The sequence below is a fragment of the Volvox carteri genome (genome assembly GCF_000143455.1).
Source record: "Volvox carteri f. nagariensis unplaced genomic scaffold VOLCAscaffold_40, whole genome shotgun sequence".
Lineage (NCBI taxonomy): Eukaryota > Viridiplantae > Chlorophyta > Chlorophyceae > Chlamydomonadales > Volvocaceae > Volvox > Volvox carteri.
In genome coordinates, this window is record NW_003307583.1 from 311,740 (window position 1) to 332,889 (window position 21,150).

The 21,150-nt window shown below is 58.0% G+C and overlaps 1 protein-coding gene across 1 annotated transcript in view; it reads right to left on the bottom strand.

Annotated features, from left to right (window-relative positions):
• Nucleotides 1-5,516: 5,516 nt before the first annotated feature.
• Nucleotides 5,517-21,150, bottom strand: part of VOLCADRAFT_94856 (uncharacterized protein) — a gene marked incomplete at both ends in the record, with an annotated part of 28,274 nt that continues 12,640 nt past the window's right edge. Inside the window, 24 exons of the mRNA XM_002954078.1 lie at nt 5,517-5,564; nt 6,161-6,402; nt 6,829-6,958; nt 7,557-7,600; nt 8,642-8,792; nt 9,606-9,623; nt 9,982-10,083; nt 10,299-10,372; nt 10,956-11,285; nt 11,690-11,801; nt 12,373-12,445; nt 13,017-13,426; nt 13,945-14,003; nt 14,371-14,503; nt 14,703-14,906; nt 15,121-15,276; nt 15,318-15,469; nt 15,537-16,488; nt 16,815-16,984; nt 17,471-17,644; nt 17,891-18,080; nt 18,138-19,812; nt 20,039-20,366; nt 20,866-21,131. Coding sequence (XP_002954124.1) covers nt 5,517-5,564; nt 6,161-6,402; nt 6,829-6,958; nt 7,557-7,600; nt 8,642-8,792; nt 9,606-9,623; nt 9,982-10,083; nt 10,299-10,372; nt 10,956-11,285; nt 11,690-11,801; nt 12,373-12,445; nt 13,017-13,426; nt 13,945-14,003; nt 14,371-14,503; nt 14,703-14,906; nt 15,121-15,276; nt 15,318-15,469; nt 15,537-16,488; nt 16,815-16,984; nt 17,471-17,644; nt 17,891-18,080; nt 18,138-19,812; nt 20,039-20,366; nt 20,866-21,131 — 6,193 coding nt within the window. The remainder of the gene's footprint in view (nt 5,565-6,160; nt 6,403-6,828; nt 6,959-7,556; nt 7,601-8,641; nt 8,793-9,605; nt 9,624-9,981; nt 10,084-10,298; nt 10,373-10,955; nt 11,286-11,689; nt 11,802-12,372; nt 12,446-13,016; nt 13,427-13,944; nt 14,004-14,370; nt 14,504-14,702; nt 14,907-15,120; nt 15,277-15,317; nt 15,470-15,536; nt 16,489-16,814; nt 16,985-17,470; nt 17,645-17,890; nt 18,081-18,137; nt 19,813-20,038; nt 20,367-20,865; nt 21,132-21,150) is intronic.

Below are 21,150 nucleotides of genomic sequence, written 5' to 3' on the forward strand. Positions count from 1 at the left end.
CCTCTCTCCCTCTCTCCCTCTCTCCCTCTCTCCCGCTCTCCCTCTCTCCCGCTCTCCCTCTCTCCCGCTCTCCCTCTCTCCCGCTCTCCCGCTCTCCCTCTCTCCCGCTCTCCCTCTCTCCCTCTCTCCCTCTCTCCCGCTCTCCCGCTCTCCCGCTCTCCCGCTCTCCCGCTCTCCCGCTCTCCCGCTCTCCCGCTCTCCCGCTCTCCCGCTCTGTCTGACTCCCTCTCTGTCTGACTCCCCGCGTGCATGCCTCTGAGGCGCTTCGCCCTGAAGCGGACGAGGGAGAATGAAGATGACCTCCCGCGTGCCCGCATCAATACCAAATACAACGTCCATGGCCCCCGGCTTTTACGGGCACACTCACACTTGTGGACGGAACTTATAAATTATAATTTGTTTTTCACTCTTATGAAAAACGAACTAGCTACTGAATGCCTCGGAGTGCTTTAGATAAAATAGATAATTTTTCATATAGTATTCACGGAGCCGAGCGGATTTAGCTCAGTTGGGAGAGCGCTAGACTGAAGATCTAGAGGTCGCTAGTTCGATCCTAGCAATTCGCACCTTTTGTCAGCTGTGTTCATGAGGTTGTTAATACATCTACTAGTACTTAACCTATTAGGTGGTTAAGTACTATTGTCAGGGTCGAAAATCCTTCCGATGGTGCAAGGGAAAGTGCCCCTAGTTGATGAACGGTGGTGACCTGGGATAAGGTTGCGAGCTGACCAGAGGGCAGGGTCCGCCGGGTAGCGGCCGCAGGGTGAAGGTATGACCCCGATATTTTCACACATCATACTTCCTCGCCCATGTCAATGGCTGTCTATCCCCACCTCGGGCCGTCTCGTGGTCCGCGCCCGGCGGCGTGTCCATCCTAACTTTCACCAACACATCCCCGCAACACGTCCCACTCCCAACCCGTGCTCCTGAATTCATGCAGGCTGCTATATCGGCACTCCAGGGAAAGGCCACCCCGGCCCCGCTGATCCCAAACGCAAGATACCTCCCGGCTATGTGTGCAGGGCAGGCATGGCAGGTGAGTGGGTGCTGGAACGATGGACGGCGGTGGGGAGGGATTTGTGGGGACAACAGCCCTTCGGACCCGGTGAGGGAGCTTCGCCGGTATGGACCGGAGGGAGCCAAGGCCTCAAGGCCACCTCCCCTTATGTGTACCGCACAGTTTTGTGTAATGTACAGGGCTGTACGTTCGCCTTGCATGCATGGAGGGTTCACGGACTGTTGTGCTGGCCCGACACGCTGCGCAGTCATTGTGCGTATGTGGAGGAGAAACTCGTGCTGTAGATGCGGACTCGTACACCCCGTTTTCCTTGCTCGCTCACAGCCCACGGCCCACAGCCCATCGCCGCGAGATAACGCGATGCAGCCTCACCAAGGAAGAAGCGCCAGGCGGGGACTACCCATCGCCGCATGTATATGTTGAGACGGGGCCCACAATATTGCCGCACAGGTTGTGAAACCACTGCGGCACCCACCTCAAGACATTTCAGCGTTTTCTCCGTTCCCCTCCACCACGCTCATAGCCCTACCCACATCCGTCCACACGCCTACCCAATCTGCCATACCCTAACCCACTTCGTCTTCGCCCCGTATGCTCCCGCTCCACTTCCCCATTTACACTCCCCTGTCAAGGCTCGTTGCATTTCTTCATTAACTTCTTCGAGAGCGACTGGGGCGATGCGCTGTGCTGGGGCCGTGTGGAGGACATGACTCTGCCCCGCGCCATCTCCAAACGCCCCATCCGCGCCAAGACCAGGCCCGATGAACTGTCCATGCTTGTGGATGAGCTACACTTCAACCTGACGCTCACGCAGTAGTACCGCGAGGCACCGATTAACACGCCAACAGCACGTGTGTGTTGTCACGCGTGTAGTGTTGGTAGATGGCTGGCAAAGAACCGTCAAAAATCGAAACGTCTCATGAGCCATGCCTCTGACCTTCCAGCCCAAGCTACGTGTCTGACGCACCAGCCTACCGCCTTCCTGCGGCAGTGTCGCTTCGCGTATACCGCGTCGCACGAGAGACTGGTCAGCCCGCGGGCGGGTCGTCTCTCCTGCCCCGCATTAACTTCCCGAAAGTGGCCGCCGGATGGATGGGATCCCGTATGTACGATACCGACCTCGGAAAGCTGTGTAGCTGCTCAGGATTAGAAAACACGATGATTTAGGCTAAGTAAAGCTTCGCTGCTGAAGTAGGTGATTGAAGAAGTCTGTGGAGGGGATGGGCTGTACTTTGGTACTATTTGGTGTGTCTAAAAACATATGATATTGCTTCTGCGTACCACACTGTAAGATAGCTATTACACACACAGACCGGGGCTGTATGTCTCCGACAGGGATGGTGTGCAGTGGGACGTCGCCAAAACGGGTGCATGCAGTGCCAGGCAGGTAGCACTGGTGGTCACACGTTCAGATCCACCGTATCGAAAATTATCGTGCTTACACGCGAGCCCCGTTGAACTTCTCATGTACGGTGATGGTCGTACATCGTGACGCGTGACCGCAGGGGCCCCCTAAACCTGGGCAAGACAAGATGATCAAAGGCATGCATGCATTCCTGCATGCCACGCAGAAGCCTATGGCTTCTTCTACGTACGTTCCCGCATCCGTAGTTTTGCTTACGTAGGAACATTTTTAGTACGGCATCTTTTGTAACCATCTTTCGGAACGAGATCGTACAGCCAAGACCAGCACCTCCGGACCGTAAGCACCACTCGGCTCCTTCTTTCACGTTGCAGGTAAAAGCCACGACATTACGCTGATATATACGTTTTTTGCCTCTGCCTACCTACCCGCCTGCCTGCAAATATTCCCCAGCCACGGTGAATGTCTGTTGCTGTCACCTATGGAGGCCTCAGGATAGCGTTTCGAACAACACAGCGCTCATCACCGTCCGGCAGCTCGCTCTCATCCTCCCATCCCTTCAACCGTACATCCGTCCAGCCGTACTTCCGCAGCACTCGTGGATGTATCCATTATGCACACGCAGGGACCACCATGTGTGACTATTTTGAGAACTTAAATGCGGGTAACAGCTTGTAAGCTGTTCGCGCTATTGAAAGATGGTGTGATGATAGGGCCTCGCAAAATCCACCAGAAAGTTCATCCGAAATGACCGGAAAAGCAAGCCGCACCATTTACGGCGATGGCCGTATTCTTTGCTCGCAAAATGGCGGCACACATTCGCGTCCCGAGGACAAGTTTCAGTTTAAGCTATCGCGCGTGCGCGAAGCAATTAAAAGGACACACATATATATAACTTTCGGCTTTAGGCAGTAGCTGGAACACAGAAACATGCAGCAGAGTTGAGAACAGGAGGATAATGACGGCATGAGAATCTTGAACACTGCTGCAATGAACTGCTTAAAGCAAACCACGAACAACGAAAGGGCATGGCGACCGCCGCCTGCCCCTTTGCAGCCGCCACTGCAGCCAACATCATCCAAAAGGAGCCAAAAGCTCAACAAATCAGTTCGTACCCGTCTTAAACGTCTGTCCATTGATACCGGTAGAACTCACCAGACACGTGTGCCTGCACTCCATACCATGCTTCCTTTTTACGACAGACACATATACATTATGACAGACACGCACACAGCCATGCAGTAAGCTTGCTTTATCAAGCACACATGCACACACACCGTCCTCCTGGTTCACATTCCTCCTCGCACCCGCGATCAGCTGCGCGCCAGAATAAGCAAGGCATGGCAGGGCACACCGCCGTGGCACCACAGGCAGGGCACACCGCCGTGCAGCTCACCTAACAACGGTCGACGGTTGCGGCAACCGTACATCCAACATCCAACAACGAACTAACGAACATCAAGCGTCCTCAACAGCCGCAGAACCCTCGTTAGTGGGTCAAATGCGAGCATGCTCCTTTAGGTTCTAGGCAGTTCGCATGGCATGGCACATTACCACGGCGTGCTCGGCCCGGCCAGCACAGCTGCGCAGTACAGTCTGAACGTCCTATCTTTGTGCAATTACATCATTTTTTGTTTATTAACAACGTACCGAACCTTTTGTTCGTCCTTCCTCCCATGACCAATCAATCTTAGGGTTTCCAAGTCTTTTCCAGTTTTCCCAATGAGTGGAGGAGTAAGCGCAGCCGTAACAGTTGCACGTGATGAGGCTGCTGTATTCTAATCTCCGAAACCAAGGACACGCGCTCTTCTTCGCGGCGCCGAGAGCATTCTCCTGTTAGCGACCTTGCTGGGCTATGCCTGTTCGCCAAAACCAAGCATTTTTCCTATTATGTCAAAATACATTGCCAGCTATTGATACATTTCCAGTCGACCTAACAGAGGATGTTAGCCTTCACAAAACGGCAGAGAAGAAGAATGCGAGTCCCTCCAGAGCTCACCTACTCCCCATCGCTCTCTCCATCCCTCCCTCCATCCCTCCCTCCACCCCTCCCTCCCTCCCTCCCTCCCTCCCTCCATCGCTCCATCGCTCCATCCCTCCATCCCTCCATCCCTCCATCCGTGCGCTCGTTGTCAAAAAAATGAAGCAAGGACGCTGGCGGGGTCCTCGCTCAACTTCGTACTTCAAACTCGCTCATCCTCACCCCCTCACCTCGCTGTCAAGGCGCATGCAGCCCCTCGCACAACATGAATAGGACAACAGCAAAAACAAGCCAAAAAAATACCAACGGTTCCCCCGACGTGAATTCAAACCCCCGCGCTGCGTGCGTTCAAAACATCCTGCATTTCACCTGCCAGGTTGGTTAGTTAGTTGGGGTTCATCGGCGAAATCGAAGCATGGTTTCGTGCATGCGCTGCGCACGCGCATTGGCGACCTGCAGCCCGCATCCTGGCCGTCTGCGCGGACCGGTGTGGGCGACTTACGCCTGCACGGCGGGTACTAAAGCTCACCAGCCTCTCTCCCCAGGAACATGTGAGCTACGTACGCATCGTAGCCTAGGAAGGCCGACAAGACAAACTGCCGGAATGCCCGAGTGCTGCTGCCTGCTGCTGCCAGACATTAGTCCCGAACGACGAACGTCCCGGGGAATTTGTTCGATTCGCGCAACATTTCCATGCAATAAATATCAACATAAGTTCACATGAACCCAGGGTTAAGTACTGCTGGTTCCGCTGTCGCCCTCACCACCTCGCCAGCGGAAAAGGACGAGGACTCATTGCCAATCCCTTTTTGGTGTGATTGGTATGGGGGAAGTATCCACACGAATTCTTTTGGGTATCTACGATTCCCCGCCGCCAGGAACCCGCGTTTGGAGCTATATCAGCTTAAAGCAATAGCGTCGATCCTTCCGGTCCGCTGCCGGTCAGCCAGCGACTAGGGACCAGAGGCAAATGCGAGAGATAGGAGCTTTCTTGAATTTTCGGCACTCGCTCGCACAGTGTGCGCACACACGTACATACATACATACACACACTCTCTTTCTCCTGTATCAATCATACACTCCATCTATGACCCTATTGGCTTAGTATCCCCATGTAAACCTTGAGCTGTGAGAAATGAACCTGTTGCAGCCAACTAACGGAGGATGCGATCGAGATATAGCCGGCTGAAGAGGCGGCTGCGCTGCGGCGTGCGATCGGTGCAGGGCGCCATGTGGCCATGCGCCATGCGCCATGCGCCATGCGCCCATGTGGCCATGTGGCTACCCACCCGGCCCCCATAAGCGCAGGAGGTGGGCATAGAGGTCGCTCTCCCAACAGCGATCAGAAGCAGCCCGACAAATGCTCCACACGCCTCCCGCCATCTAACTTACCTCCGCAACATCCACAAACACAATAGAGGATTCGCAGCAGCAGTAGCAGCAGCAGCAGCAGCTCCCGCACCCGCCAACCGCCGTTGCCACCACGCCTGCTCTCTATGCAGCGTCACCTTAGCGATCCAGACCCCGCACCCCACGCAGCGGCAACTCCAGCCCCCGGCCCGACTCCACCTCCACCCACACTGCTTCCGCCACCACCGCCGAAGCCGCCACCACCTACACCGCCGCCTCCACCTACACCGCCGCCTCCGCCGCCAGGATTATGCGGATGCTGCACAGCCGACGCCACCCCACCCCCTCCCCCAGCTCCTCCTCCTCCTACTCCTCCTCCATAACCCCGTTCCAAACCCCCGTTGGTGCCCCCCCCAGCCCCCAAACCTGCCGGTTCACGCAGCAGCACCCGAGTCACGATAGCCTCGATGTCCACTTCGGGCGGCAGCTCGCTCAGCATGCGGGCAATGCGCTGCGTTTCAACGCGGTTGGCCCTCACAAAGGGCCGCAGTTGCATGAAGATGAAGGCCACCGCCAGCAGCCAGCTGAGCACCAGGCTGAAGATCTGCAGCAGGGTAACCTGCTTGAACAGGCTGTGCACGTGGGAAAGCAGGCTGCGGGACACCATGTTGATGCCCAGCTCAAGATTTCCTGTGGGGCCCGCGAGGAAAGTATGTAATCTTGTCTGAAAGTGGGATGTGAAGTTAAGGATTATAATAAAATAATCTGGGGAAAAAAACAGCGCTAGAAAAAGGGGAGGCTCGGGCACACAAAAGCCCGAGTAAGGGGAGCGCGCCCACGCGGCTCAGACTCGGTAACGAGCTCGGCCCCCCCTTAATTTCCCCCCATCCCCTCCCACCACCATCCTGGGCAGTAGCCAACAAACTGCGTTGTTGTCCTGCCGTAAGTCTGCAGCCTCACTATACCTCCTTTTTAGCTTCCCCCCGCTTGCTCCTCCCTCTTCCCAACCCTTGCTCTGGCTGCTTTCCGTGCATGTCAAGTGTGGGCCGGCTGTTTCCAATGTTCACAAAACACCCACACCCACACCCACACACGCACCTACACACGCACACTCACCCTCTCCCTCCATCATTATGTAATCCAGGTGGGTGTTGTTGATGGACAGCAGCTGCAGAGGCAACTTAGCCAGGTAGGCCACATCCTCCTTGAACCGCTCCACCATCATGTCCACACCGTGGACCGTGGACTGCGGGGTGTCGCGATGGGGTGTAGTGAGGTGGGGTTGTGTGTGTAGTAGGGTGTAGTGTAGTGAGGTGGGATGGGTTGCGTAGTAGGGTGTAGTGTAGTGAGGTGGGGTTGTGTGTGTAGTAGGGTGTAGTGTAGTGAGGTGGGATGGGTTGCGTAGTAGGGTGTAGTGTAGTGAGGTGGGATGGCGAGCTGGACTGGTTGGCGTGTGAGTGGGTGGGACGCGGTTGAGGCATGGTGCCGTGTGTGTGCGCGTGTATGTATGTGTTTGTGCATGTGTGGATGGTCAGGAATACTGCGTGGCTATATCTGAAAGGTGCAGGCAGGTAGATGGGGTAGCTACAGAGACTGGGTGCCTGGGGAGGGCTGTGTGGAGGAAGCGGGCTGAGGAGATGGCACATGCTTAATGTGGGAGATGGAGTGGGGGCGGAGGAGCAGTGTGTAGATACGGTATTCGCCTGTATCAGCACGCAACCCCACACCCCCCAACACACACATAACCACATGCACACGGCCCATACATGCCTACATACATACAAACATACGTACAGAGGCTTTAGGTCGCCTCTGTGCCCCACCACCCCCGGTCCTCGCCTTACCGCATAGAAGGAGGTGTTATCTGCAGGGCAAGATACCCCAATCTCTGCGTCCGGGGGGAAAAAGGGAACGACCGGGGGTGCTTACCAAATGGTTTGTTTTGCCGTGGGCGTTCATTAATGAGCAGCACCTGGTATCCGGCCGGAGCACTGAGGGCCTTTTGCTTGCATGCGCAGGTGCTGGTGCTGGTGGCGGCAGTGGCGGTGTTGGATGATAATGGTGGTGGTGGTGGTGGTGGCGGTGTTAGGTGATAATGGTGGTGGTATTAGCGATGCGGAAGGATTGAAGGTTCCCGGGGCGTGAGGTCCATTTTCCTCTTTCCTACCCAGGGATTCGTGTCCCCGCAGATGATCACATACATGCAGACATACAGGCATACAGACATACAGACAGACATGGGATGTTTAACAGAGGGAACCGGGGAGGTGCTATCCTCATGTGGGCGCCATGGCCTACGGGACAGTTTCATGGGACCCTGGCTACCCTCCTGACGACGTTCTACGGGCTGGGTGTTTCGGCTTCCCCCCAAACCCTCACTCCGCACTGAAGAGTCACAATGGTCCACTGTCGTACAACACAAACTTCCCTTCCCACATGAGAGACGTATGTACGACACATGCCGCCTGCTGCTTCCAAACCTACATGCGACTGTCAGGACGGTGACAGACACACACACAGACACACCCCGGATAACGCAGCAGCCTCTGGCCAGCGTCAGGCCCGGCAAGATATGTACTACACAGACATACATACACACATACGCCCCGGAGCAACTCCCTCGGCTCCTTCACCACCTAAGTGCACGTCCCATGGCTTGCCTTGGAACCTCAAGGCAGGTAATCCGTGGAGGCGGTATCGTGCCGTGTGCTGGGGAAAGGGATCTTTCGTAAGCAAGCGGTATGTGACGCACACAACTACACAACTACACAACTACACAACTATACAACTACACAACTATACAAACTACACAACTACACAACTACACAACTATACAAACTACACACACATACAACGTAACCGCGCACTCAGCTACCCGGGGCACACCCCACCCCACACAGCACTGGGGAGGAACACCGGATGCACGCACCTCCCAACGAGGCGGGCAGGCAGCCATTGAGTCGAAATATTTTGTTGGACAAGCTCCGCCCGTTGAAAGCCGCACTGGCGATGCAGAGGCTGAAGCGCCGCTCTTGTCGCATTGTGTCGTTCGCGCCGTACAGTACGATATCCCATTCGGTCTACGGTACCAGCAGTAACGTCAGTGTGCCCAGGGGTTAGCAGCTATGAAACGGAAGAACTTGTACTGCACACAAAAGATGGATAGAGATATGCATGTACGACATTATAAGCGTTCATTCAATTTCACACACCTACGTGCACCTAAACTCCCCATGATTACCAGTGCGCTCATTTCTTCCCGCCACAAACACACACTTTCTAAAAGTGCCTCGTGCCTTAGTAGGGAGGGTTAGGGTCTGCACAGGGTTTCCGGGTTTCCTGTGTCTTAGTGAACCCTCACCCCAAGTGCCGGATCAGGCCGGGGAGGAGAGGAGTTTTGCTACGTGTTTCAGGCTCAGTGCGCAAAAACTCGCGTGACGGAGCCTTGACTCGCGAAAGCGTGCGCGCGTGCGACGCCTTTCCCCCGGGAAGGAGAGCGGAGCTAGCGGACCTGCGGTTCTCGGCTGCTTAGGAGGGGACAGAGGGCCCCCCTCGCTCCCCTCTCCCGTCTGCGGGAGAAAGCTTAGGCAGTCTTTCCGTTGGGGTTGGGCAGCAGCCCCTGTGGCCATCGTCAGGCCCGGTCAGATACTTGTAACCTTTACACACACACACACACAGACACACACACACACTCGGACTGAAACAACCCCCCGGTGCGGGCTGGCTGAGCGGGGCCTGACACAACTTTGCGTGGCTTGGATTTTGTCAGGTATTTGAGGAGGAGCGTATTTTGGTCAGTTTTAGTTGTAGGGTTCAGCTTTCGGGCTTAAGGCGCCGGTAGTGCGGCCTCTCATCACGGGGAGGAGGGGCGCCCAGGTGTTGCAAGGACCCACCCGGGTGCGCAGCCGCGCCTGCTCAAGGCACAGGCGGCATGGGCGGAACTGTGTTGCAGCGCGTGCTGAGGCTGCTTGTTTGAGGGCTTTTGTAGCCACTGCGCTCTTTTTCCTATTAACAAAACGGTAAAACGCGAGGTTGCACGCCCTCGGTCGATCAGGAGGGGATAGTGGCCCACCTCCCCCCACAAGACAAGGCAAGGAGAGTGCTTCGGCGGTCGTTCCGTTGCGGTAAACGGTTAGGCGCCCCTCGCCAGTGTCAGGCCCGGATCGATATTTATACACACACACACACACACACAAACAAACACAAACACACACAAACACAAACACAAATCGGTGAGGCTCAAATAAATGAGACACACACAGCACGCACCTCAAAGGATTGTAGCTCATGCAATATGATCGGTTGCAGCATGTTCTTGCTCTCATTACTGGGCTGGCTGTTCACTTGCAGGCTGTACAAGATGAGGCGATGCTGCAGGGTCGGGAGAGAGGGGGGGAATGTAAGTCGGGAATATAAGTGGGGAAGATCCGGACGTGAGTTCGGTGGTGGTGGGGGATGAATGTGAAACTGGGAGTCTAAATGGGCCGATGCGGGGTGTAGATCCGGAGCCCAACGCCATTTCCTGTCCTCAACCAGCCTAGGCCCGGCATGCAGAACGACACCCTTCTTCCCCCTGCCCCCCGTACCATGCGCACAACCGCAACGTTGTGGGCGCTCAGCAGGGCCAGCGGTCCCTGGGCTCCCTGGAGCAAAATAAAGCCTGCGGGGCCCAGCAAAAGGGGAGGAGAGCAGGACGGGGGCCCCAGCAGCGTCACACGGTGTCGATGTCAAGTCACGGTTAAGAACACAGCTCCTCGCCGGGGGCCCATGGTTCGGGGTTCTCGGTGGGGTTTTTTACCCTGATGCATACCCCGATCCGCCCCCCCCGGGCTGCTGACTATAAGAACATTGTTTTAGCTGCTTGGGAGGGCAGAGAGCCCTGCAGGTGGTGGTGGTGGTGGTGGTGGTGGTGGCGGCGATCCAATGGGGTGTGTAAGTCACACGGCAACGCTGGCCACCCCGGGTGCCGTCTTCAGGTCTCTCCGGTGCTCTGTGTTCTCCAAGAGCTGGTGCGTGGTTTGGTTTGTGTTTGTGTTTCTTTAATTTGTGTTTGTAGTAAGCGGTGCGGGGCTGCTCAGGTGGGATTTCGACTTCACACCCACCCACTATTCCCCGTACTGCACTGCACTGCACTGCACGGCACTGCATTGCACAAAAAGACGTTCTGCAAGCGCAAACCCGCCTTGCCGAGTTTATAGCCAGCCGCCACAGCGGCCAACATCCAAGCGCATGTTTTAACTCACCCACTGCGTAGAGGATGCAGATGAGGATGCCCCACACTACAAAGGGCGCCAACAGCGACACCGAGTCGTGGTTGGAGGGCACCAGGTGACGCCGCTTGTGATGCGAGCTGCCGGTTCCGCCGCCGCCCCCACCGCCGCCATGCCCGTAATGGTTGTTGTGGTGCTGGTTATGATGGTTGTTATGGTGGTTGCGGTGGTGGTTGTGATGATGGTGGTCATGTTGGTATCCGCCGTTGCGGCCATCCGAGCATGGCGGCAGAGGTGGCTTTTGCGAGCCGCTGCCTGAGCCTCGGCTAGCCCAGGTGAACAGGCGCTGTAGCGTACCAGGGGCTGAAAGGGAACCGGAATGTGACAGCGCAGGGCAGGGCGGCTGGTGTTAGGGGAGCGCAGGCGAACCTTCAATAAGGTGAGAGAACTTAATTGTGTGGCATGTTGAATGGCTCTAGTCCGGGGAAAGAGGGTGAAACGAGTCTGACTGACCTAAAGACTTTTCCTGCCCCTTGTCCTATCCACGCTTTGTCCTGGCCCCCCCCCCCCGCCTTGTCCTGCCCCTGATATGTTGTGCTGTGCTGTGGTGTCCGCCTTAATATGTTGTGCTGTGCTGTGCTGTGCTGCACTGTCCCCAGCCCTCACGCTTGAAGCACCACGATAAAGTTATTTCGCACCCTCACATAGAGCAATACCCGGCAGGTGTATCCACGGCTTGTGGGAGGTCGATGGATACGGGTACGCACCTCCATCGCCTGAAGCACCGTTGCCGATGCTGTTCTTTGACAGCAAGTTGAATGCGGGCCGAGCGCCCTGGTCCACGACCATCTGATCCGCGTGCTCTCCATCAGAAGATGCCTAACCGAGGTGGGAAGCGGTGTGGGATTTGGCGGGATGGGGCTTCAAGCTTGAAAGATATGGAGCGGGTATGGAGGTTACGGGAGGAGTGTTGCCGCTCCTCAAGCAGGACATGCAGCATTGGGGACCAGTGCACGGGCGGTGATGGCCGGACGGTCAGTGGACCTAGCCAATCCAGGGCGTAACCCGCTTCCTGGATGCAGAAAAGCGAACGCACACCTGCACATGCTCATGAAACACATGCTCATGAAACACATGCTCATGAAACACATGCTCATGAAACACATGCTCATGCAGCGCATGCTCATGAAACACATGCTCATGAAACACATGCTCATGAAACACATGCTCATGCAGCGCATGCTCATGAAACACATGCTCATGCAGCGCATGCTCATGAAACACATGCTCATGAAACACATGCTCATGAAACACATGCTCATGCAGCGCATGCTCATGAAACACATGCTCATGCAGCGCATGCTCATGAAACACATGCTCATGAAACACATGCTCATGAAACACATGCTCATGAAACACATGCTCATGAAACACATGCCAGCAAACACACCTCAGCGTCCGAATTATCGTTGACAGCGACAGATTTTGACGCCAGCGCGCGCAGTAGGCCCACGGGAACCAGCCTGAGAGGGGACGGCAGCGAATGGGTGAAGGGCCAGACGCGGTGAAGGGTGAAACACGAAAACCGTTCTAACATTTCATGAGATGCAGGTGGTGGCACGGAAAGCAATTGTGCTGTCCACAGACATAGAGCTGATACAAAGCAGGACGGACAGAGGCACCAGGATAATGCAAAGGGCCCCAACAGGCGGAACATGGCGGTGGGACCTCTCTAAGGACACCAATACATAGCACATCACAGGGAAGGAGGAACCTGGACGTCGCTGGCATTGGGGCTCCTTCCGATGGCATCCTTACTGCGCGCCGGGGGGCTGCCGGGCAGCTCCAACGGATCGAACCCCACCGACCAGACAGTGGTACTCTTTCCCCCTTAGCATCAGCCAAACCACGGGAACTCAACAAACAAAACTGCCGCAGCCAAACCGATCCATAAACCTAGGGGCTGGCCAGCAGCCCCCCGTAACACAAACCCCAAGTCCCATCGACCTCCATCGCCTCAAACTCAAAGCACCAGAAACTCGAAAGCAAAGGCTAAGCCCAGTACCAAATGATTTTCCCATGCCGCAAACCTACATGAACAGCGAGTAGAGGCTGTAGCGCTGCTGCGACACCCGCCGCTGTAGCCACCACATGTAGATGAGCAGTACCACGCATACAGCGCAGCCCTGCACTATAAGTAGAACAAGCTGGAGCCTGTTGACCTTGTTGGCTGAGTGGATTGCTGAATGTGTGAGCTGCAGTAGGGCATCGCTGTAGCCGCTGTACAAGGGAGCCAGGCCGTTGGTCATGCTCCAACGGTATGCGTCGAAATTGGCCAAGGTGCTGTGGACGCTGCCCCAGCTGCGGTGCAGATGCTGGACCTCGGACGCTCTCTCTATAAAGGAGGAGCTGATCTCCCAAAGGGAGGAGTTGCGGTACTCGATGCGGTAGGGCGTTGTGTTGTAGAAGACCGTCTCGTTGTAGATCTTTTTATTCCAAATATCCTGTATGCGTGTTTGTGTGCGTATTTGTGTGCGTGTTTGTGTGCGTGTTTGTGTGCGTGTTTGTGTGCGTGTTTATGTGCGTGTTTGTGTGCGTGTTTGTGTGCTTCTGCGTATCTGGATTTTTTGTGTGTACACAATGGCATGTGCGAACGTTAGTACGCGGTAGAAGGGGAACTCGGTGCACACGAGAATGCGCACGTCATGCGTACGGGAAATCCGCACACGTCTGTGCTGATTTGTTGCTGTCAAGTGCACAAACACGTGTGTGCAAATAAATGCAAATTGGTTCGTGCTTGCGTCCGTAAACCATTTGCCATAAACCTCTGGTGCGGCTCTAAAAGAAAATTAGCCAATGCAAAGGTGAAGGCAGTAATTGAGTAGCCTCGGTATGTGTATGTACGTGTGCTACGTGCGCAGCACACCACAGCGCAGCTAATGCAGGCAGGGCCAATAACATCCGAAAGACGTTTCTGGAGCAGGGGCACCGAACAGGGGCCCCCGACCGCTGCCCCGCCCACCTGCGGGTCGTCCGGATTGTACGGTGCCTCAATGTCTTGCTGGTGCCGGTTGCCGATTTCTGCAGAGCAGCGAATTGGCCCGCGTGGCGCCAACTCATTTCCAAAGCCATTTCAGATAGCGGTGTCGACAGGAAAGACAGACAGACAGACGGACAGACAGACAGACAGACAGACAGACAGACAGACAGACAGGGACCGGATCTCATGGATGTGGTGTGTCATCTGCAGTTGTCCTGCAGCTGATTGTTCTCATGACAACAACGTCCCATGAGGCTGAAGGCTCCAGGTAACATGTCGGCTGCCGAAGGACGAAAAGCCTGGCGGTAAATGTAAATTAGATGTATGCTTGTGTACAGCGTCTATTTCGAAGTTCGCGACATCTAAGAACCCTCCACCCCAGCAGCATCAGCGGCCATTAGTCATTACCCGCATAGATGGCGGCCACCAGGTCTGAGAACTGGTCCAGGTGGACCTTGAGGTTTTCGGAGAGACTGGGCACGGTATCGCTGGTGTAGTACTTTGTAGCTGGATAGATGCCCTCGTAATGGTTGTTGAGTTTCTGGGTGTCAATCGAAGGAGAGGAGGCCGAGAGTTTAGGGTCTGCTTTGTACGGCACTGTACGACATAGACGAATCAAACGTCCTACGCCCTCCAAACGGCAACAAAAGCAATATACTGCTGCTATAGCAGCAGCCAAGGTATTGAAGGCGGCATAAGCAAGGCTACAAACACTTGCCCAACCGCCAACCCCCTGTCACCTGCATGATGATTAGCGACTCATGCATGAGCCTGCTGATGGACGTGGCGTCGTACAGCGTCTCCACCTGCTGCATCTCCCTGTGCAGCAGCACTGTGAGCAGGATGAAGGCCAGCAGGTTTGTCACCAGCTGGGCCACATTGGCGAGCAGCGCCTGCCACCGGAAGTCGCGAGCCGCTCGCTGCACCGCAGGGGACTCGAGAACCTTGCAGCGGGGCGGCGGCGGCGGTGATGTGGGTGGCGGTGAAGCGGGTGGCGATGGCGGCGGCGCAAGTAGGAATGAAAGGGGCAGTGATAAAAGTAAACAAAGAGGAAACGTTGGGCGTGCTTCAACGCACTCTCTAACTGCTCGGAATGCTGGGGCGCCTACGTTCATGGCCCAAAGAGTCCAAGACCCGGGTCATCAGCTTGAGCTTTACCTTGAGCAGCTTCCGGTACCGCTTCCCACGGCGGTAGTCCGCGGTGGGCGTCGACGCATCCAGCACCTCCGAAACCGCCGATCCGCCCGAGACGTCGCTTGCATTTTCATCCCCCTCCCCTTCCACCATGGAGCCCGGGCCCGTCTGCATTTGCTGCTGCGGAAACGGCGATTGTACCTGTCCGTAAGAGTTCCCACCATTGGCGCTGTCTGCACCGCAGCCGCTGCCGCTGCCACTTGTGCGGTGGACCAAGCCCAGTAGCTTGCCACTGAAGCCTCGCATAGGTGACCGCGATCTCCCTCGGGGTGAGGATTTCGAGCTGCGGCCAGGTGGCGGTTTGCAGCCTCCGCTGCTGGTGCGCGCGGCACGGTGTGCCGGAGTCGGGCTGCTCAGCCGGCCGCGGCTGGTACGCCCACCTCCGCCCTCTGCCACCTTCGTCGCCGCCGCCAACCCCGCCATCACCTTTCCTGCGCCAACTTGGCCATCGCTGCCGCTGTCACTGTGGCTGGTGACCGCAGAGGCTCCGCTGCTGCGCGTCAGGTCGCTGACACCTGTGAGGGACTTCCGCTGGTCGGCTGTGCTCGCGTCACCGCCACTGCTCTCGGTGCCGAAGGGAAGCAACGGCGTCGTGGGCGCCAACAACAACGGTCCAGAAGGCAGCATCGGCGACGCCTTGAGGACCTCGCCGCTGCCGGGAGGGGTGGGCGCAGGCGAGCCGGCAGGAGCCTTGGAGCTCGCCTGCATGCAGACCTGCGGCGGAAGGGCTTTCGGTAATGCCAGCGATGATAGCACATGGAACGCGTGACTGTCTCCTGTCGCTGCCGCTGCCGCCGCCGCCGCCGTCGACCCCATTCCGCATTCCGCATTGTTCCCTTGGACCTGCAGCTGGTCCCGGATGCCGTCCCGGTCAATCGCAGCGGTAATTCCTTCCATTGACCGTAACCGGTTTGGAGACCCCACAGAGTCAAGGCTTGCACGAAGCAGTGCCCGGTGGCGGATGAAATGCGGCGCTGGGCCGGTTTCTGCCGCTCTGGCAGCACCTCGATAGCCGTACACCTCCGCTCCAGCGCCCGCCGTCGCCGCCGCCGCCTCCGCGCCTCCGCCAACCATGTCCTGAAACGACAACGCGCCGCTGTGGTCCGCATCTTGCAAATCTCCCACCGTCGGCAGCGACTGCGGTAGCAGCGCACTGTCGTCCTCATTCCGCGCATGAACCAGGTCTTCCACGCTGCGCAGGAGGACACCACGGATGCCCTTGGACGGCTTGCGCGGCTTGAGTACGACATAGGTACGGCTGGGTGTTGACTCCTTGACGACCGCCTGCAAAGTCAGCTCCAGCGGCTCCCCGTCCGTATGGCGGCCCATGACCTGCGGCGATGGTGATCGATTAGAGCTGCTGCTCTGCTACCAAACCAACCGCTCTTCTACCTGGTGAAGGCAACCCCCCGCGGGGATCTAGCTCATGTGATTCGAGTCTTTAAGCAGTGAACTAAAGCACCAGGTAGAGCCAGCATGACATTGTGAACAGTGTATTGATTACTGTCCTGTGTGGTGAAGCTGGGGTATTTGCAATTTGATGTGTGGGCAAAACTGGAGCTGCAACGATGCAGGGAGATCGAGGGGGAGCAGTCATGAGGTTGCCCCTCTCACGCAGTACCACGCCAGGCGGATGATGATCGTCATCATCATCCTACCTCACGCAGGGTGCCGACTTTGTTGGCCTCCTTGGCGGTTGTTTTCAGGCCGCCACGCTTGGCGGTGCCGGGGTCGTGGAATAATCCAGCTACACTGCGGTCTTGGAGCTTCAGGAAGCTGTACAGTGACCTGGACACCATAGAGCTCGTGGGCACACCGAATAGAAGGCCTGCGTGGGGAGGGGGGGGAGGGGGGACTCTACAGGTTGCGCGTAGGGGAAGGGGTTGAGGAGAGGGGAGGAAAGGGGAGGGAAGGGGAGGGAAGGGGAGGGAAGGGGAGGGAAGGGGAGGGAAGGGGAGGGAAGGAGCACAGGTGCGCGGAAAGGGCGCAGAGTCGCGCGGACCTCGTCCCGTATCGGAAAACGTCAACCTGCCCGAACCTGTGGCAATGCCGCGCCAAGCCCTGCGACAATGGCGCCAGAGTTTCCCCATTCTGAACACATTCTTCCCTCCCCGCTTAAACCGCGCGGCCTCTACACACATATGCCGCCCTGCCACTTCCTTGATGCACCGCTTTGACGGCCTTCGTGCGGAACTTGTAACTTGTAATTAAAACACCTCACATGTCATAGCCGATTTCTCCTTTTCAAGCATAATACACTTATTTCGGCTTTCCCAACCGACCCATCAGGTCAAGCGAGCCCCAACCGACCCACCCGGGGGTGCCAAGTCCTCTCCAACCATGGCCGCGATGCAGCCGTTGGGGTCAACCTCCAGCACCGGAGTGAGCAGGTCCGCCCTCCACAGGCTGACCCGGATAACCACAACCCGAGCGTCATCCGCCACTGACGGCGGCAGCTCCACGGTGCTGCCATCACCCTCATGGCGCTCTACGCTGGTGCCACCATCGCCATCATTGTCACTATCAACAGCAACACTGGCAAAGGCGGCAGCTGTAGCAGCAGCAGTGGTGGAGGTGGCGCCGACTGTTACGCCGCTGCCGCGGCCGCCTCCGGCGGCGGTCTCGGGGGTGGCAGCAACGCTGCCGCTGCTACCCTCCTGAGGCGCCTGCAGCGAGGCGCCGGATGACCGGCTCGCATCCATGGTGCTGCTGACAAGCAATGGCAACAGCGGACCTAAAAAGTTCTGTCCTCGAGACGCCAGCCCGACGTCGTTGGGACCGTTAGACGCGCCCTGGCTGATCCTCGCGCTTAGCAGCTTCGTGAGGAACACCGTGGCGCTCGAAATGTCGTCGCTGTGGCGCTTCATAGCGGCTATCTCCATCTCAGCTTCCCTAGCAGCCATCTGCCGCGCCTCAAGCACCACCTGCGAATGGGAATGCGAACGCGACCGGACCGGCGCCCTCCAAGGCAACGGACCTACTACCGGGCTTGCGTCGCTGATACGGAAGCCGCCGCCGAGCCCAGCCATACCCTCCATATCGACAACAGCGCTGTCGGCGGTATCAAGTACGGCAGGTGAAGGGTCGTGGTCGCCGACGGGGGCGCCAGCTTGGAACTCCATTAACAGGTCATCGATGGCCTCATTACGCTCCGCCAGTGGCCCAGGCTGCCGCCAGCCCAGTGAGTTCTTGGCAGCTACCTCAGGACCTACGCGGCCGACAACGTTTTCGTCATTGCCGCCGCAGCTGGGGGCAGCGGCGGCGGCGGCAATGCCGTCGGCGGGATTGCCCGTGCCGCCATCCTCGCCAAGGATGCTGCCAAAGCCCGCTGAAGTCTTCACCCCGCACACGCGCTCCTGATCAGCTTCAACGGCGCCATCAGGGTCATCTGCGCAAACCAGGGCCTGCCCGCCGCTATCCTCGGTGACTGGGGCTGCCATGGCGGAGGTGTTGGCAGTAGCGGCGGCCGCAGTGGCGTTATCGACGCTCCCTTTCCATGTCGGCAGCCGGAATGTCTCCGGCGGGTTGCACGGCAAGAAAGGACGCGGGAGTGGTGGCGGCGACGCGGCGTCGTGACCGCGCGGCGACGCCACTGCCGTAAGCAGCGACGGCTCCGCCGATGCTGATGCCGATGCCGACGGCTCCGCCGACGGCGGCAGGCAATCACCGCCAGCTTTGACACTTGACGAACAAACGGCATCCTGCGGAGCAACGCTGCTCACTCGACTCAGTGTACTTTGCCGATCCTGCGAATCTCGCCGACCTCGCTCGATCGACCCGTCGACTGCTCCGTCTTCGCCCCACAGAAGCGCGGCAGACTGCACCTGCCCTGTGCCGTCGGCGTCCACGGCGCAGGCAGCGGGATTGCTGTACAAGGCGGAAGAAATGGCAGAGTTGACGGAGGAACGCCGGGTGAGGGTGCGCATAGTGGGCCTTGTGCCGCTGCTGGCGGCATCCTCCATCGCGGCTCCGCTGATCACCATGATACCGCCGCGCGGCCCCTCCACTGCGATCCAGCTCTTCCGTCGTACACGTGGCACTGCGGAGCGTCGATCAGGCTGCCGCCGTGTTGACGCTGAACCAGCCTCGTCGACGCCGCCTCCGCCACCACCGGGGCCTCCGCCGCCTTCGCCGGCCGCCAAACCGCCGCTCGCACCGGTGTCGGCTCCAGCGACGACGGCGAGCGACTGCTGATTGCCGCTGGAGGACGACAGCCGGCTCGAACGCCACGTGCCGCCGCCTGCACCGCTGCGGCCAGCCCCTAAATCCGGCAGCTGCCCACTACTTCGCCGCGCTACAGGGCCCCCTCCGGCAGCGGCAGCAATGATGGAGGGCGCAGCACCGGCTGGTGTTGGCAGCGTAGCGCCGCCAGCAATGGACGGCTGTGTGGGCCCGCCTGCAGTTGCAGCAGCGGTGGCGGTGCCGGCGGCACTCTGCTGGCTGCTGGTGGTGACTGCTCCGCTGGCCGAAGTGCCTCTCGCGGATGCTTCGCCGCCCAGCGCAGTTGTATCCAGCGACACCTCAATCTCCATAATGGCCGGGGTGGTGCGCTTGGCCATCACGGCATGGCGCATGGCGCCAAGCACCTGAAGCTCCGCCTCGTCTGTGGGCACTGTGACGCCCACGCGCCAGGACACGCCACTCTGCATCATGGCTCTGCAAGCATTAGTGCAGTCATTCAGGAGGTCAGGGGTACTTAGGGTTTAAGTGTGGTAAGGACGGTAATAGCCACTAGTAGGGATGGAGGGTAAGGACAGGAGCTTCACCTCGCGAATGAACACACAGTGGCAAAGGAAAAGTGGCCTGGCACACAGCCTGGCCACTCAGCCGCAGCGTTCCAGCGGTTGTATAAAAAAGCTTCCATGCAATCAAACATGTTCACCTGGAAATGAGCAGCGACAGTAGCTCTGTGACGGGCACGTTGTCCTCATCCTCGTCCTCATCCCCCTCCAAGCCAGGACAGCCAGGACCGCCGCTAGCTACCCTGTCGGCGGTGCCGCCGCCCGATCGCCGTGCCGGCCGGAGCGTGGTGACGACGTCGGCAAGGCTGCGGCCCAGGAGCTGCTTGGGCGCAAAGCCGTACAGCCACGTGGGCCCGTCGTCTACCTCCGTCACTATGCCGTCAGCGTCGACCGTCAGCACCAGTCGCCGCTCTGACAAGGCCTCCTCCCGCGTACTAGGCTGAGCCTCCACCATGTGCCGTACCTCACCTGAGGGGTGTGTGGAGGCCTGCCTGTTGATGGCACTTCTAGTGGTGTCGGTAGCTGCAATGCTGGTGGTTGTGGTAGTTGTGGTGGTTGTGGTGGTTATGGGTTTCGTGGTGAGGGGGCCCGGGGTGGCGAAATGCAAGTCAACAACACAACACAACACAACGCACCACTGAAGGGCCCAAGGAGGGGGAAAGCTTGGAAAAGACACCGCATGCGCGAGAACAACATCACGGGGCGCTATTGCGCTGTGCTGAAGAGAGCTATCTATGCGCCCGCTTCCCGCTTCAACAGGAAGCAAACCGCTCTCCCACTGCCACCTCCTCCCGATCGCTTTCTCTTCTCTCCTTCCTCCCCCCGCTCTGTGTGGTGGCTCCTAATGTCAGGCTGAAGAATCTGAGAGGTGCGAGTCCTCTCTCTTCCCCGAACAAACAAACAAACAAACAAACAAACAAACAAACAAACAAACAACACCCCGCATCAGCGACTCCTCAGCCCTCACCCGAATCGTCGTTGCTGCTGATGGCCAGTCGGTAGTAGCCCTGCATGCGGAGGGAGGAGCCCAGCACGGTGGTGATGCCGCTGCGGCAGCTGCCCGGCACGATGGCGCCAATAGCAGCCGCAGACGCGGCGCTCTGGCCGCCCATTCCCTTGATCCAGGTGGCGTGAAGGGTGCCCCAGGGCTGCGGCATGATGTCCCCCAGAGGCTGTCGGTGCAGGGCGGAAGGAGAGGTGCCCAGTGCGCGAGCCAGCTCGCTGGCAATGTACCTGATGCGCAACGTAAAAG